Source organism: Equus przewalskii, chromosome 17, assembly GCF_037783145.1.
Source record: "Equus przewalskii isolate Varuska chromosome 17, EquPr2, whole genome shotgun sequence".
NCBI classification, from domain to species: domain Eukaryota; kingdom Metazoa; phylum Chordata; class Mammalia; order Perissodactyla; family Equidae; genus Equus; species Equus przewalskii.
In genome coordinates, this window is record NC_091847.1 from 39,621,435 (window position 1) to 39,635,185 (window position 13,751).

The following is a 13,751-nucleotide window of genomic DNA, read 5'->3' on the forward strand; positions in this document are numbered from 1 at the left end:
CTCTTTTAGATCCACCATTTGACATGATCCTTATAACAACCAAAGAATTTATATAGAGCCTATTAAAATTCTGTTGTAGAGGGGGCTGGCCCTGTGGCCAAGTGGTTAAGCACGCTCCGCTGCAGGCGGCCCAGTGTTTCGTTGGTTCGAATCCTGGGCGCGGACATGGCACTGCTCATCAAACCACGCTGAGGCAGCGTCCCACATGCCACAACTAGAAGGACCCACAACGAAGAATATACAACTATGTACTGGGGGGCTTTGAGGAGAAAAAGGAAAAAAATAAAATCTTAAAAAAAAAAAAATTCTGTTGTAGAGAGGGAAATCAGGGTCCAGAGAGGTTAAGTGGTAGGGCCTGAATGGAAACCAAGGTCTAATAGCTACAAATTCAATCAGAGAGACCCAAAATTAAAAAAAGTCCCCTGTAAGCTACTCTTATAAAACAGCATGGTGCTGGCAAAAAAACAGACACACAAATCAATGGATCAGAACTGAAAGCCCTCAAATAAAACCCCACATCTAAGGACAGCTAATCTTCAACAAAGGAGCCAAGAACATACAATGGAGAAAGGAAAGTCTCTTCAGTAAATGGTGCCGAGAACACTTGACAGCTGCATGCAAAAGAGTGAAAGTAGATCATTATCTTGAACCATACACAAAAATTAACTCCAAATGGATTCAAGATTTGAATGTAAGAAGTGAAACCATAAAGATCCTAGAAGAATATACAGGCAGTACACTCTTTGACATTGGTCTTAGCCATATCTTTTTGAATACCATGTCTACTTGGGTAACGGAAACAAAAGAAAAAGTTAACAAATGGGACTACATCAGACTAAAAAACTTCTACAAAGCAAAAGAAACCATCAACAAAATGGAAAGACAACTCACCAACTGGAAAAACATATTTGCAAATCATTTATCAGACAAGGGGTTGATATCCAAAGTATACAAAGAACTCACATAACTCAACAACAACAACAAAAACAAACAACCCTATCAAAAAATGGGCAGAGGATATGAACAGACATTTTTCAAAGGAAGATATACAGATGGCCAACAGGCACATGAAAAGATGCTCAACATCACTAATCATTAGGGAAATGCAAATCAAAACTACAATGAGATATTACCTTACACCAACCAGAATGGCTATAATTACCAAGACCAAAACCAACAAATATTGGAGAGTGTGTGGAGGAAAGGAAACCCTTATACACTGCTGGTAGGAATGCAAACTGGTGCACCCACTATGGAAAACAGTATGCAGATTCCTCAAAAAACTAAAAATAGAACTACTATATGACCCAGCTTTCCTACTACTGGGTATCCATCCAAACAACTTGAAATCAACAATCCAAAGTAACATATGTACCCCTACCTTCACTGCAGCACTGTTCACAATAGCCAAGACATGGAAACAATCCATGTGCCCATCGACTGATGACTGGATAAAGAATATGTGGCATATATATATATCCAATGGAATGCTACCCAGCCATAAAAGACAAATTCATCCCATTTACAGTAACATGGCTAGACCTGGAGGGTATTACGCTAAGTGAAATAAGCCAGGCTGAGAAAGAAAAACACCATACGATTTCACTTATATGTGAAATATAAATAAACACATGGACAAAGAAAATAGTTCAGTGGTTTCCAGGGAAAGGGGTATGGAAGGTGGGCATAGGGGGTGAAGGGGAGCACTTCTGTGGTGACAGACAAGAAATAACGTACAACTGAAATTTCACAATGATGTCAACTACTATGAACCTCAATTAAAAAAAAGATGTTTAATTAATTATTTAATTATTTAAATTACAAAGACATTTGATTAATTATAAATACAATTATTATTTACTTTCTTAATTAAAGTATTTTCAGTTTGCCTGTGGTAATGTAAAGTACTATGCTTAACATTAGGGAGAATACAATGTTGTACAAAGAAGGATGTTTAAATTTAAGTAATATAAATAAATAGTACGTATATCAAAGTGCCAAGATAACGGCATAATTATTTGGTTTTCTAGGTGTTCACACATAGTAAAAATTAGTTCCACTTAAATAAGCTGGGGAAGTTTATAAAAGGGCTAAGATTTGAGCTGGGTCAAGAAAGAAGGATGAAATTTAGATGGTTGAAGAGAAATCAAATTAGCATTATATTGAATAGAATTTGGCAAGGCACAGTATGCAAAGACACAGAGGGAGGAATGTACATGTGCTGAGCAACAGTGAGTGGACTGGTTTATGTAAATTCATATTGGAGAACAGCATAAAGATTTTGAGGTTGGATTTATAGAGGGCCTTGAATGCCAGGATACATTCAGATTTATTACATCATCTTATAGGTAACACAGAGTCAATCAAGGTTTTGGAGTAGAGACATGATACAACGACAAAATGTAATAGAAGGAGGGGATTGTATATGGAGAAGTCGAGGAGAGGTGTAATAATCCAGGTATGTATTGATAACGAACTGAATTCAGTAGTTTTGCAGAGATTGACTTCACACATTTTGAAGGAAAAGTTGATGTGCTAGATAACTTCAATTTTACACGCCCAGGTGACTGAGAATGATGTGGCCCTCAATCAAATTGAAGAATATTTAAGTGGTCTGGGGTAGGGCTCAGGTATTTTTTTTTTAATCTTCTCAGGCAATTCTCATTACAGCTCAGGCAAAGCCACTTGCCTGGACATTTCTCTATTTGCTCTTAAGCTATACCATGCAGCCGCACCCTCAAGTGACTCACAATTTTGTCATTTTAAATTAGATTTCTGTACTAACACTTTAATTTCATTTCCAACAAACTCCTTGTCTTGACTCCTCTGATTCAGCTTAAAACATCATAATTTTTCCACTGAGGATTCATTCATCAAATTTATCTCTGATTCCACTTTTCTTACATTATATTCAATAATTTCCTATAGCAATTCCACCTTCAAGATCTCTGTCTTCACATTCTCCCTGTTTCACCTGAGTTTAGGGTCCCCCTACTTTTTATCCAGGCTACTGAAATGGTCTCACAACTGACTTCTCCACCCCTTTTTATTCCAATTCAATGTGTACTTCACTCCCAGATTATTTATTTTAGCGCAGTTTCCCTGCCTAAATTAATCTCTGCCCTCAAGAGCTCACAGTCCAGTGGTAGAGAGAGCCATGTATACCAAAAATTATGATAAAATACTAAGTAGGGTATATAACATTTTCCTGTTTTGAGCCCTTTAGGAATTCTGTATTTATACCATTGATGGCTCTGACTTTACTCTCTAATTTGCAAAGTCCTAATATTTCTTAGAGTCGCCTCTGGGGCCGGCCACCCCTGGATTAGAAAGCAAGTATACAGGATAGAAGGCTATCTGGAAAGGCTACAAGTTCCCCAAATACATCAATCAGAACAATTCTGTTTTTCTTAGACATTGGGGTTCTGCATACGATTTTTTATTTAAATAATTTATTTAAGCTAAAAAAATTGGTTTTCACCCATTTCTCTTGTCCCCTGCCCCCTGCCTCTGGCAACCACCAGTCTGTTCTCTGTATCTATGAGGTTGTTTTTTTTGCTTTCATTTTTGTTTTTTTTTGATTCCACAGATAAGAGAGATCATACAACATATGTCTTTCCCTGTCTGACTCATCTCGCTTAGCATAATGCCCTCAAGGTCATCCATGTTGTTGCATATGGTAGGATTTCACTCTTTTTTATGGCTGAATAATATTCCTGTGTGTGTGTGTGTGTGTGTGTGTGTGTGTGAATAACACATTTACTTTATCCATTTATCCATCAATGGACACTTAGGTTGTTTCTTTGCTATTGTAAATAATACTACAATGAACACAGGGGTGCACATATCTTTGGAGTTAGTGTTTTTGTTTTCTTCAGATAAAAACCCAGAAGCAGAATTGCTGGATCATATGGTAGTTCTCTTTTTTAAATTTTGAGGAACCTCCATACTGTTTTCCATAGTGGCTGCACCAATTTACATTCCCACCAACAGTGCACAATGCTTCCCTTTTCTCCACATCCTCACCCACACTTATCTCTTGTCTTTTAGTAAGAGCCATTCTAACAGGTGTGAGGTGATATTCCATTGTGGTTTTGATTTGCATTTCCCTGTTGATTAGTGATGCTGAGCATCTTTGCATAAGGCTGTTGACCATCTGCATGTCTTCTTTGGAAAAATGTCTTTTCAGGTCCTCTGCCCAGTTTTTAATCAGATTGTTTAGTTTTTTGCTATTGAACCGTATGAGTTCTTTATATGTTTTGGATATTAGCCCCTTATCAGACATATGATTTACAAATATTTTCTCCCATTCAGTAGATTGCCTTTTCATTCTGTTGATGGTTTCCTTTGCTGTGCAGCAGCTTTTTAGTATGATGTAGTCTCACTTATTTATTATGTTTAAATTTATTTATTTTCTCCATGCTTAAAAATATTTTTATTTTAAAATATTTTAAGTAAACAGTTAAAAAAAGAAACCACTACACTATCCTATTAAATCAACATGCTGACCCATCTACATCAATTTTTAAAAAGAAATAAAAGAAAACTGAAGGCTTCATGTACCCCTCATGATTGCAGCGGCAACTCCCGCCCTGGGGAGGCAGAGCACGACTTCCACACATCATTCCAATACGTGATTTTATACTTACTTCATATAATTTGAATCTACAGCAAATCTGTTATTGTGCAAAACAATAACAACACCGTTTACTATATGCCGACAACGCGTACATGCCAGCCACTATTCTAAGCAGTTTACATGTGTTATTTCATTAACAGCTTCCCTTGCCCTGCCACACATAATTTTTATTTAAAAAAAGGGTGGTTCCACCACTAACAACAAAAAGCTTGAAAAAACTGCTTTATATAATTTCTAGACATCTAAGAGATTAATCAATCCCCTGTCTCCACTGGACTGTTAAACTTCTACGTGGCATAGATTATGTTTTATCTATCGTTGATCTCCTGCAGTGCCTAGAAATGCCTGGCACATAGTAGACATTCAAAAAAATGTGTTGAAAGAAGTTTTTGTCTCTACGTAGGCAAGAGCTAAACCGTGAAGCCTGTAAGCACTTTTGGCCCCATCAGAACTTAAACATTTAGAAATGCCCAGACATAGAGTTCTGAAAAGTTAAATTCAAGATGGTTTATTGAGCACACAAATGCGCTATGTAGTGTGCTAGTTAATGTAACAGAAATGGAGTCAGCAAAAGAGTAGTTTAAAGGGAGAATATCTAGGATTGTATGGGAACACAAAACTCAAGAAAGGAAGAAGTTCAATGGGAAAGGAGGTGATCACAAATTTCAAACATGAACAAGATTTCAAGATGAATGTGGATTATGACAAGGATCTTAGATTTAAACAAGTTACATCCAGGGATATTGTCAGAATGGATGCTTGTTGCAAAGGTTAAAGTTTGCTGGAAACTTTGAGAATGGGAAGGAAGAGAAATGGAGCAGCAGCTATAAAGGATAATAGAGGTGAAGATTTTGTCTGCTAGATAAGAAAAAGAATAGTTTATGTTTGATGTTAGAAAGAGCAGCAGAAGAAAAGTCATGTTCAGGGAAGGAATATTTATCAGTGAAAGGGGCATTATGAGTTCAAAAGGAATGGGAATCAAGGGTTTACAATGTTTATCCATGAAGCAAATCTGATTCTAGAAGCACAAAAATATATTGAAGGAGTAACAGGGTTTTTAAAAATATGGTTTCTTTTACTACTTTGTAATAGATTAATAGTTCCTACCTTCACCACTCTCCATGCCTTCTACAAAAATCCCCCCACATTGAGGAAGGATCCAGTACCGGCGTCTGTAACGATCCTGGCCAAACATCATCGAACGCAAAGAGTGAGAAGCGTCAAAGAGCTTCCTTCTGTACTGACTCTGTTGCTGTTAAAAAATGATGCATATAATTAAGCTATGGGTGTTAAGTGCTTTAAAAATTAATATATAAGTGACTTTACACTTACTATGACTTTAGAGCAGATAGATTTTACTACTGGGAAAAGATAGCAAAAGAGCTAAATAGTAACATGCCTGACTTCAATTTCAGTAATATTTATAAAGATAGAAATTACTTTGTGGGTAAATGGAATTATTTTTGTTGTCATGGATTAAAAATATAAGTTTATCCTATCTGATATCTTATAGTAAAGCATGTCTTATACTTGACAATAAACAATGTGATTAGGTATTTTATTGAGCCAAAGCACATTGGCTCAATTCTATTCGTTACAGTGTATAACAAATAATACTTGTATATGTAATTGGTCATACCTGTATATCTCTATTCTTATTCTGATGCTGTATATAATCATATATGCACCATATAACTGAATTTTGGGATAAATCTCTGATGACTCTAACATTGATATAATATATGGGTATCTGATAATACTTTTAAAAACTCATTTTAACAAGAAGTTCATCTAAAACTTCACTAATGCTTCTCAAATGCAATTTTTAATGAGAAGTACATAAACATGTACAGTTTGTAAATCCAATGCAAATAAAATTCACAAATATACTAATTTAAAATAAAACATAAGATGCCGAAACTATCACCATAAAATTCAACTGAATTTTAAAAGTAATTAATTCCAAGAAATAAAACTATGCATTTATCAATATTTTGTATTTAAATGAAGAGCTGAAGAATACAGGTGAGGATTAAGTTTAGTTCCATGTTTTAAGAGGCAGGCTTTTAACTTTGGCATTAAATTTTTAAGGTTTAATTGTGAGAATGTTTCTAGAGCTCCTCATTTTAATTACTTACAAAAAGTTTGCTTTTATTTAGCAGCCACAAAAATTAACACCATACAAGGTGGATTTTTAAAACACTGCAAAAAAGATGTAAACTGTAATCTGAAAAGTGCTTACTTTACTCAGTTTTTCAATCTGTTTTTCTAGCTCTTCAACACTTGCTGCTTGGTCACCTTCATCCTATACATAACAAAATACAGTATCATTTACCTGTTTTTAAGATTTATTTATCCAACCAATCAACAAATATTTAATGAAAGCCTCCTATATGCAAAGTACTAGGAGAGGCACTACGGGAACAAAAAAGACTCAGTTCTTGCTCTCCATAAGCTAATAATCTGCTAGGGAGACACATAAAACATTACAGTGAAAAAAAAAATAGTAGGAAGCTATAAGGACCTCAAGAGAAGGAGAGAGTTAAGAGTTGTGGAGTTCAGAGGAGGGTGAGATTACTTCTGATGGGAATCTCTACCAAGAGAGGCTACGTGGAAGAAGCTGTGTTTTAATTAGCTACCAAAGAATGGTTAGGAATTGATCAATCAGAGAAAAGAAGGAACGGCATTCCAGAAAGAGTGTGACGGATCTTGACATGAGAAGTACATGAAGAGGTGAGGTGAGAGATGAGCTTAGGATTAAATTGTCTAGAGCTGTAAATGCTTAGCAATGGACAATATGATTCTTTGAGGGAGGTTAAACATCAGAACTATGCCTTACAACAATTAATATGGCAATAGTTATAAGATGGCCTGGAGCCGGGAAATGACTAGAATTGGCAAATCTAGTTAGCAGATTGCTGCAATAATTCAAGAGGGAAGGAAAATGTGGGTCTTACAGGGTAAAAGAAATAGAAATAGAGAAAAGCAAATATATATAGGAGGTATTACATAGTTAGAATTGTTAAATCCTGGCGAGTCATGGATATGAGGCAGAGGGATGAGAGAGATGAAGGAAGAAGTAAATTATGAGGTTAAGTGTTTAAATCTGGGAAACTGCAAAAATATTGGTACCATTAACTGAAAGAGTCATTTTTAGAGCAAAGAAGATGTTATATTTTTAACACACTGAACTTCTAGAAGAAAAATAATCCCTACTGTATATTAGTACTGATGTCATAAATGGAAATTTCACATGTGATTTTATGAAATTTTTCATTCTAGAAAATGAATATAAGAAAACCACCCCAAAATTACATGTTTTGAGGGAAAGCATGAAGTAATAGAAGGGAGACGTGTTTCTTTGAATCTCAGTGGTACTACTTTGTATGGGACAATTACTTAACTTTTCTAAGACTGTTTCCTTATCTGTAAATTGGTGATAACATTATCCGTAACATAGGATTTTTGTGAGAACGAATAAGAACAGATCTGAAAGCAACTAGTCGAGTTTCTGGCACATAATATGTAAATATGGTCACTTTCCTTCTTTCTGAAAATTGTACTTTAATGAGAAGATGCAGGTACATCTTTTAAAACAAGAGCTTGTTTATGATGTTCACTTTCTACAGGCACTTTTAAAAAGCCACACTGCCACCAATCACTCATGAACAGATATTTCTAGACCAGTATGGTTATCTCCTCAATAAAAGGAAGAGAAAGGAGAACCTCAATAGTTTCATCATTATCTATAATTTATCCACTCCTTATCCAAATTTATGGAAACAACTTACAAAGGCATTTAGGTATATTATTTGTTCTAATAGTAACATGATTCCTACTTAGGATTAAAAGAAACCTTAGAAGAGAACAGGTTCAAAGACCCTTAAATCTTGACTCTCAAATAGATATTTATATACCTATATGATTCTAATGTGATCTTTTGACCAGTAGGACAAATGTTTGATAATTTGCTTATGTAAAAATACAATTCAATCAACAAATATTTGAAATAAGATATCAAAGTAGCTATGTATCAACCAAATTAAATAACTGCCATTTTAAGACTCTTCCTATGATGAAAAAGAAGTAAAATGTCTACTAAAGTTTTCTTTAAAAGCGTTTTGACTAGCAGTCTTATAATTTTAAGAGGTATGAAGTAACTTGAAAGACCAGAGAGAAAGACAGCAACAACAAAACACAGAACACAGGGTCTATCCCTGCCATGGTTCTCCGGGGTTTCCCAACCAAAAAAGGCGGCCATCTATGTCCCTATATGTTGGAGTCTAATTGTCCATATAACCTCCTACATGCCAACTTCTGAGGTTAAAGTTTACATGGATTCCAAGACAAATCTAAGTATTAGGGAAAGACTCACAGGTTGAAGGAATGAAGAGTGAGGAGAAGAGGAAATCATCTTTGAGACCAAGGGCTATGACTTGGTCAAGGGTAGTATCTTCTAATTGAAAGAGAGCACATGGGTCTCAATGGAAAGGCTTCCTGCAATTAATTCTTTAAGGATAACAACTACTGCCATTCTACCTATACTTTAATCAAGAGGCCAAAGCTATTTTTGGAGGAATAATGTGCCTATCTTACCATCAGTTTCATTAAATAGTTAAAATTTTATTTTATTAGGAAATTGATAAGTGGCTACCAGTTCTTCATTATAAAGAATAACTCTCAGATCATTGAAAGGAAATGCTAATTTGGCTACTTAGGTCCTAAAATATTTATTATTTTTTAAAGTTTTTAAACTGCTTTCTCACATTAGTAACAAGATATACATTTGCCAGGATTTTGATAAGTAAAACCCTACAATCTAATTAACTATAATTCAACACATAAAAAAATACTACTTTAAATAATATATCTGGTCTAAGAAATACTAATAATGATTTTTAAATCATTAATAATGATTTTTACTAGTTTTTATCTCCCTTAAAGAAAAAAAGTATGGTTTGTTAATTCTCCATGTGAAAAAAAAACAGGGGAAACAAGTAATTTCTGTAAATAAATTCTAATTTAGTGGGATAACTGTCCAGTAGAATACACTGAAATCCCAATATGAGGTTGTCAAATTTATGAAAGTTAACACTTTAAAACAATTTATCTTAAGTGCTGAAAAGGGATGCTAATTCCATGAAAAGGTGATTAATACCGACCAGAAAAGTTTAATTCTTGCTATGGAAACAGCTCTACTTGCCCAAGAAGCAGACTGGTTATAAATGATATCTTTTGTTTGAGTAATTACAATTCTGGTACCCAAATTATACACCCTTCACATTATTTGTCACAGCATGAAAGTATATGATCAAGTGATTTTAAAAGTACAACATTATGAAATAATTTCTGCAAGGAATCTCAAGGTAGTCTCCTTTTCGGATTGGTACTCATAAAAGAAATAAAGCTCATTCTAGTGATTTTTATCATCCGATTTAAAATATAATATTGAGGGGAATTTATGAAAGCATTTTGCATTTATGTCCTTTTTACTTAAGAGAATTGTGTAGCACATGATCTTATAAGTTTCCTCTACATTATTATCCAGATTCAGCCAAAAAATTGATTTAGATATCATTGGTCTTGATTGGATATTATTTTCACATATTCCATCAGTAAATTCACCCCCCCTAAGCCTTCTTTATTTCTCCAGCAATACTGAGTTGATGTAAGAAAGGAAAAGAATTCTTTCTAGACTTCCTTAACTAAATACTCCTGGCATTGAGGGTAGAAGGTATGGTTGGCTGTATATTGTTTTGTGAGAGCCATTCTGTAGCCCGATCAATACTTCTAGCATTCTTTTCTGGTAAAAGGTGAACTTCAATCTTTATCTCCCCTTTATACATGGGAGATGTATGTATATGTCCCATAGACACATACATGTCCATTTCCATGGCTTATGGTAGCTTCGCTTAAACACACACACACACACACACACACACACACCTCTATGACCTTGCCTTCTTCCCTTTAGCGTACTTTTCAAAGCTAGCCCCTTCACGTTGCAATCAAGGTGGATATCCTCTCCAATATCTTGAGGGACCTTATACTACTAATTATTCTCTTCATCTCTTTAATTGTCAACCTCTCTCTCTCATTTTATTGACTTTCCCTTCAACCAAAAATCATCTCACTTCTTTCACATCTGAAAAATCTTTGTCTTTGTCTCCCTGTAGAAACTACCCTTTCTTTCTGAGACACAAAGCTTGAAACAGCCATATTCACTTTCTATTGTTCTCAATCAGTCACAGCCTGGCTTCTGCTCTCATCCCTCGAAAGAAACTCTGCTGGCAGTGATTACCAATGATCTCTATGTTGCCAAGTCCAATGAACACTTTATAGTCCTCACCACACTGGATTTCGCTGCCTTAACGTTGTTTATCACTCCCTCCTTTTTGAAATGTTTAATTTTCTTGATTTTGTTATTACTACTTGTGTAGAAAAAAGTTAACATTGCAGGCCTGACTGCTATCCTTTGAAAGGTCTGCTTATAAGGCTGACTCTAGGCTGGTGTCAGGGAACTTTCAGAGGGTTCCCCCACCCTAACCGGTATGACTGGCTCACTGGACCTAAGCTGTGCTAACAAGCTAACAAGCTGTGTCGTTTATACTGAACACCTATTTTTCTTCTGGAAGTCTGGAATTTTGGCACAGGCTATGCAGAGGGTGCCTGTATGACCAACCCCCAGTAAAAACTCTGGGCACCAAGTCTCTTATGAGCTTTCCTGGTACACGACATTTTATACATGTCACAACTCATTGATGGGAGAATTAAGCCTATCCTGTGTGACTCCACTGGGAAAAGATTCTTGGAAGCTTGAGCCTAGTTTCCTCTGGACTTTGGTCCATATGCCTTTTCTCTTTGCTGCTTTTGCTTTGTTTTCTTTCTCTGTAATAATTCATGGCCATAGCATGACTGGATGCTGAGCTCTCTGAGTCCTCCTAGTGAATCACTGACTCTGGAGGTGGTCTTGGGGATCCCCAACCCACACAGAAATCTCCTACCTCTCTGACTATTCCTTCTTCCACAAGAAGCCTGCAGACTCTTCTTAAATATTAATGTTCCCTGGGGTTTCAACCTCAGTCCACTACTCTATTCACTGAACCAATTCCCCTGTGCAAACTTATTTACCTCATGATTTTTTTTTATGTGCTAATAACTTCCAGATCTATATTTTTAAGACTAAACTCTTCTTCAGGCTTCAGATTCCTAAATCCAACGGACTGCTGAACTTCTGCATAGGCATCTCAAACTCAACGTGTCCAAAATAAACCTACCATCATTTCCTATCTTCAGCGATCTGTTCTGTACTCCCTTCCTCCCCATCATCTATTTTCTCTGCTCCTCCTATTTCACTATCTCAGTTAATGGCAACAATAGCATGCAATCTCCCAAGCCAGATAGTTGGGAATCAATCCTACCTCTCCGTCAACCTAAAGGTCCATCTTCAAATACTACTCATTCTTCCTCCTAAATATTTATTAAATCCTTTCCTCCTTCTTCATCCCAACTAGCATTGCTCTAGTTTCAGACCTCTCACAACTCACCTAAACTACTGCAATATCTCCTGACTGATCCTCCCACCTCTGATCTTGCCCTACCCAAATCTATTTCTATCTTCCACAGAGCGGCCATAGTAAGGTACTTAAAAATCAAGTTGGACCATGTCATTCCGTTACTTATAACCTTTCAATGGCTTCCTATCATTGTTATGTATAAGGCTCTCTAGTAACACTGAAGAACTTATAAGTCCCTTAAAGCACATTGTGGTTTCAGTTCTGCACCCTTGCTCATGCTATTCTCTGTCTGTGGAACATTTTTCCATGGATTCTTCCCTGGTTAACATTCAGCCCAGCTAATGGGTCCAGAAAGCTTCTGTAAGAATTTATTTCTCAGAAAGGTTAAATGCCCATCTTTTGTACTTGCCTAGCACATTGTTAACTGCTATCAAGGCAGTTAACACTTAAAACATTACATTATCTTACTGCAAGTCCTCCTCACTGAGATTGTAAATTGAGAAGGGATTTTCAGTATCTTATTCATCTTTGATAAGAAGCGCCTAGAGCTAGGCACATAGTAAGCCAGTGTTTGAGAAATACATCAGTTTCACTAGAACTGACAACACTTTCAAGGCATGAAGTATTGTACAAATGTAGGTTAGTATGTTAATAGAATGAAAGAGAACACTTGAAATTAAGAATCTGCATAGTTCTTCGGAGAACTCTCAAGTCATTACATAAAAAGAACAACTTAACTTCTTTTATTAATGTAAGTGCCTTCTATGTGTAGGCCTTCTATTCAATATTTACCTAACCATCACAAAAAGCTTTGTGAAGTGAATATTATAATATTAAGTTTTCAAATGAAGAAACTGAGGCAAGTAAGTGTCAAAATAGAATTCAAACCCAAACCCAGTCGACTCCAAATTCTGTTATTTTTCACGATGTTATGCAGTCTTAGTTAAGAATTAAAGTCAACCTAAATTTGATTACCTCATCTTCACAGATATCAGTCTTTTTTCCTTTTTTGTCTTCTTTATCTTCTTCATCTTCCTCATCCTCATCAGCTTGGTCATCACTGTCATCGTCATCATCATCATCATCATCACTGTCTCCTCCCTTCCTTCTTCGCTTGCGTCCTGGAGTGGGTGTGCCCAATGGATGCTGTTCTTCTCCAAGATCAATGCCACCTGAAGTGTCTCTTTTGCCTGTTTTCTTAGCATGAATGATTCTGAGCCTTTTAACATGAAAAAATGATGAGATGGAAGAAAAGGCTTCTCTCTATACTTTTTAAGAGCATAATGTAAATTTTAAGCAAAAATACCTATGGTATTTCTCTCACAGTAAGCAATAAATCAATGACAATAAAAATCAGAATTAAGGAAATTTAAGAAATATGTTTCTAGAAATTACAGAACATATTAACTTTCAAGAGTTATTCTGGATATCTCATTGAAATTAGAACACATTTAAAAAAATAAAATTTAGAAAACTGAAAAGATTAACTCTACCAATGGCCAAGTGATAATGCCTGATCCCATACTATCAGACTGAATAAATTTCAATTCAAATTACCACAGAGAAACTATCCTCTTAACATAGAAGTTGAATAA

General features: G+C 35.6%; 1 protein-coding gene across 50 annotated transcripts in view; it reads right to left on the bottom strand.

The window, feature by feature from the left end:
• The window catches only part of BAZ2B (bromodomain adjacent to zinc finger domain 2B), a 296,344-nt gene that overhangs the window by 38,106 nt on the left and 244,487 nt on the right, over nt 1–13,751 (bottom strand). For all 50 annotated transcript variants that reach the window (XR_011528371.1, XM_070580007.1, XM_070580002.1 and 47 more), the window contains 3 exons: nt 13,132–13,375; nt 6,882–6,944; nt 5,747–5,891 (listed from right to left, as the gene is read on the bottom strand). Coding sequence is in view for 49 of the 50 variants with exons in the window: in XM_070580007.1 (XP_070436108.1) it covers nt 5,747–5,891; nt 6,882–6,944; nt 13,132–13,375 (452 nt within the window). In the remaining variant the exon portion in view is untranslated. The remainder of the gene's footprint in view (nt 1–5,746; nt 5,892–6,881; nt 6,945–13,131; nt 13,376–13,751) is intronic.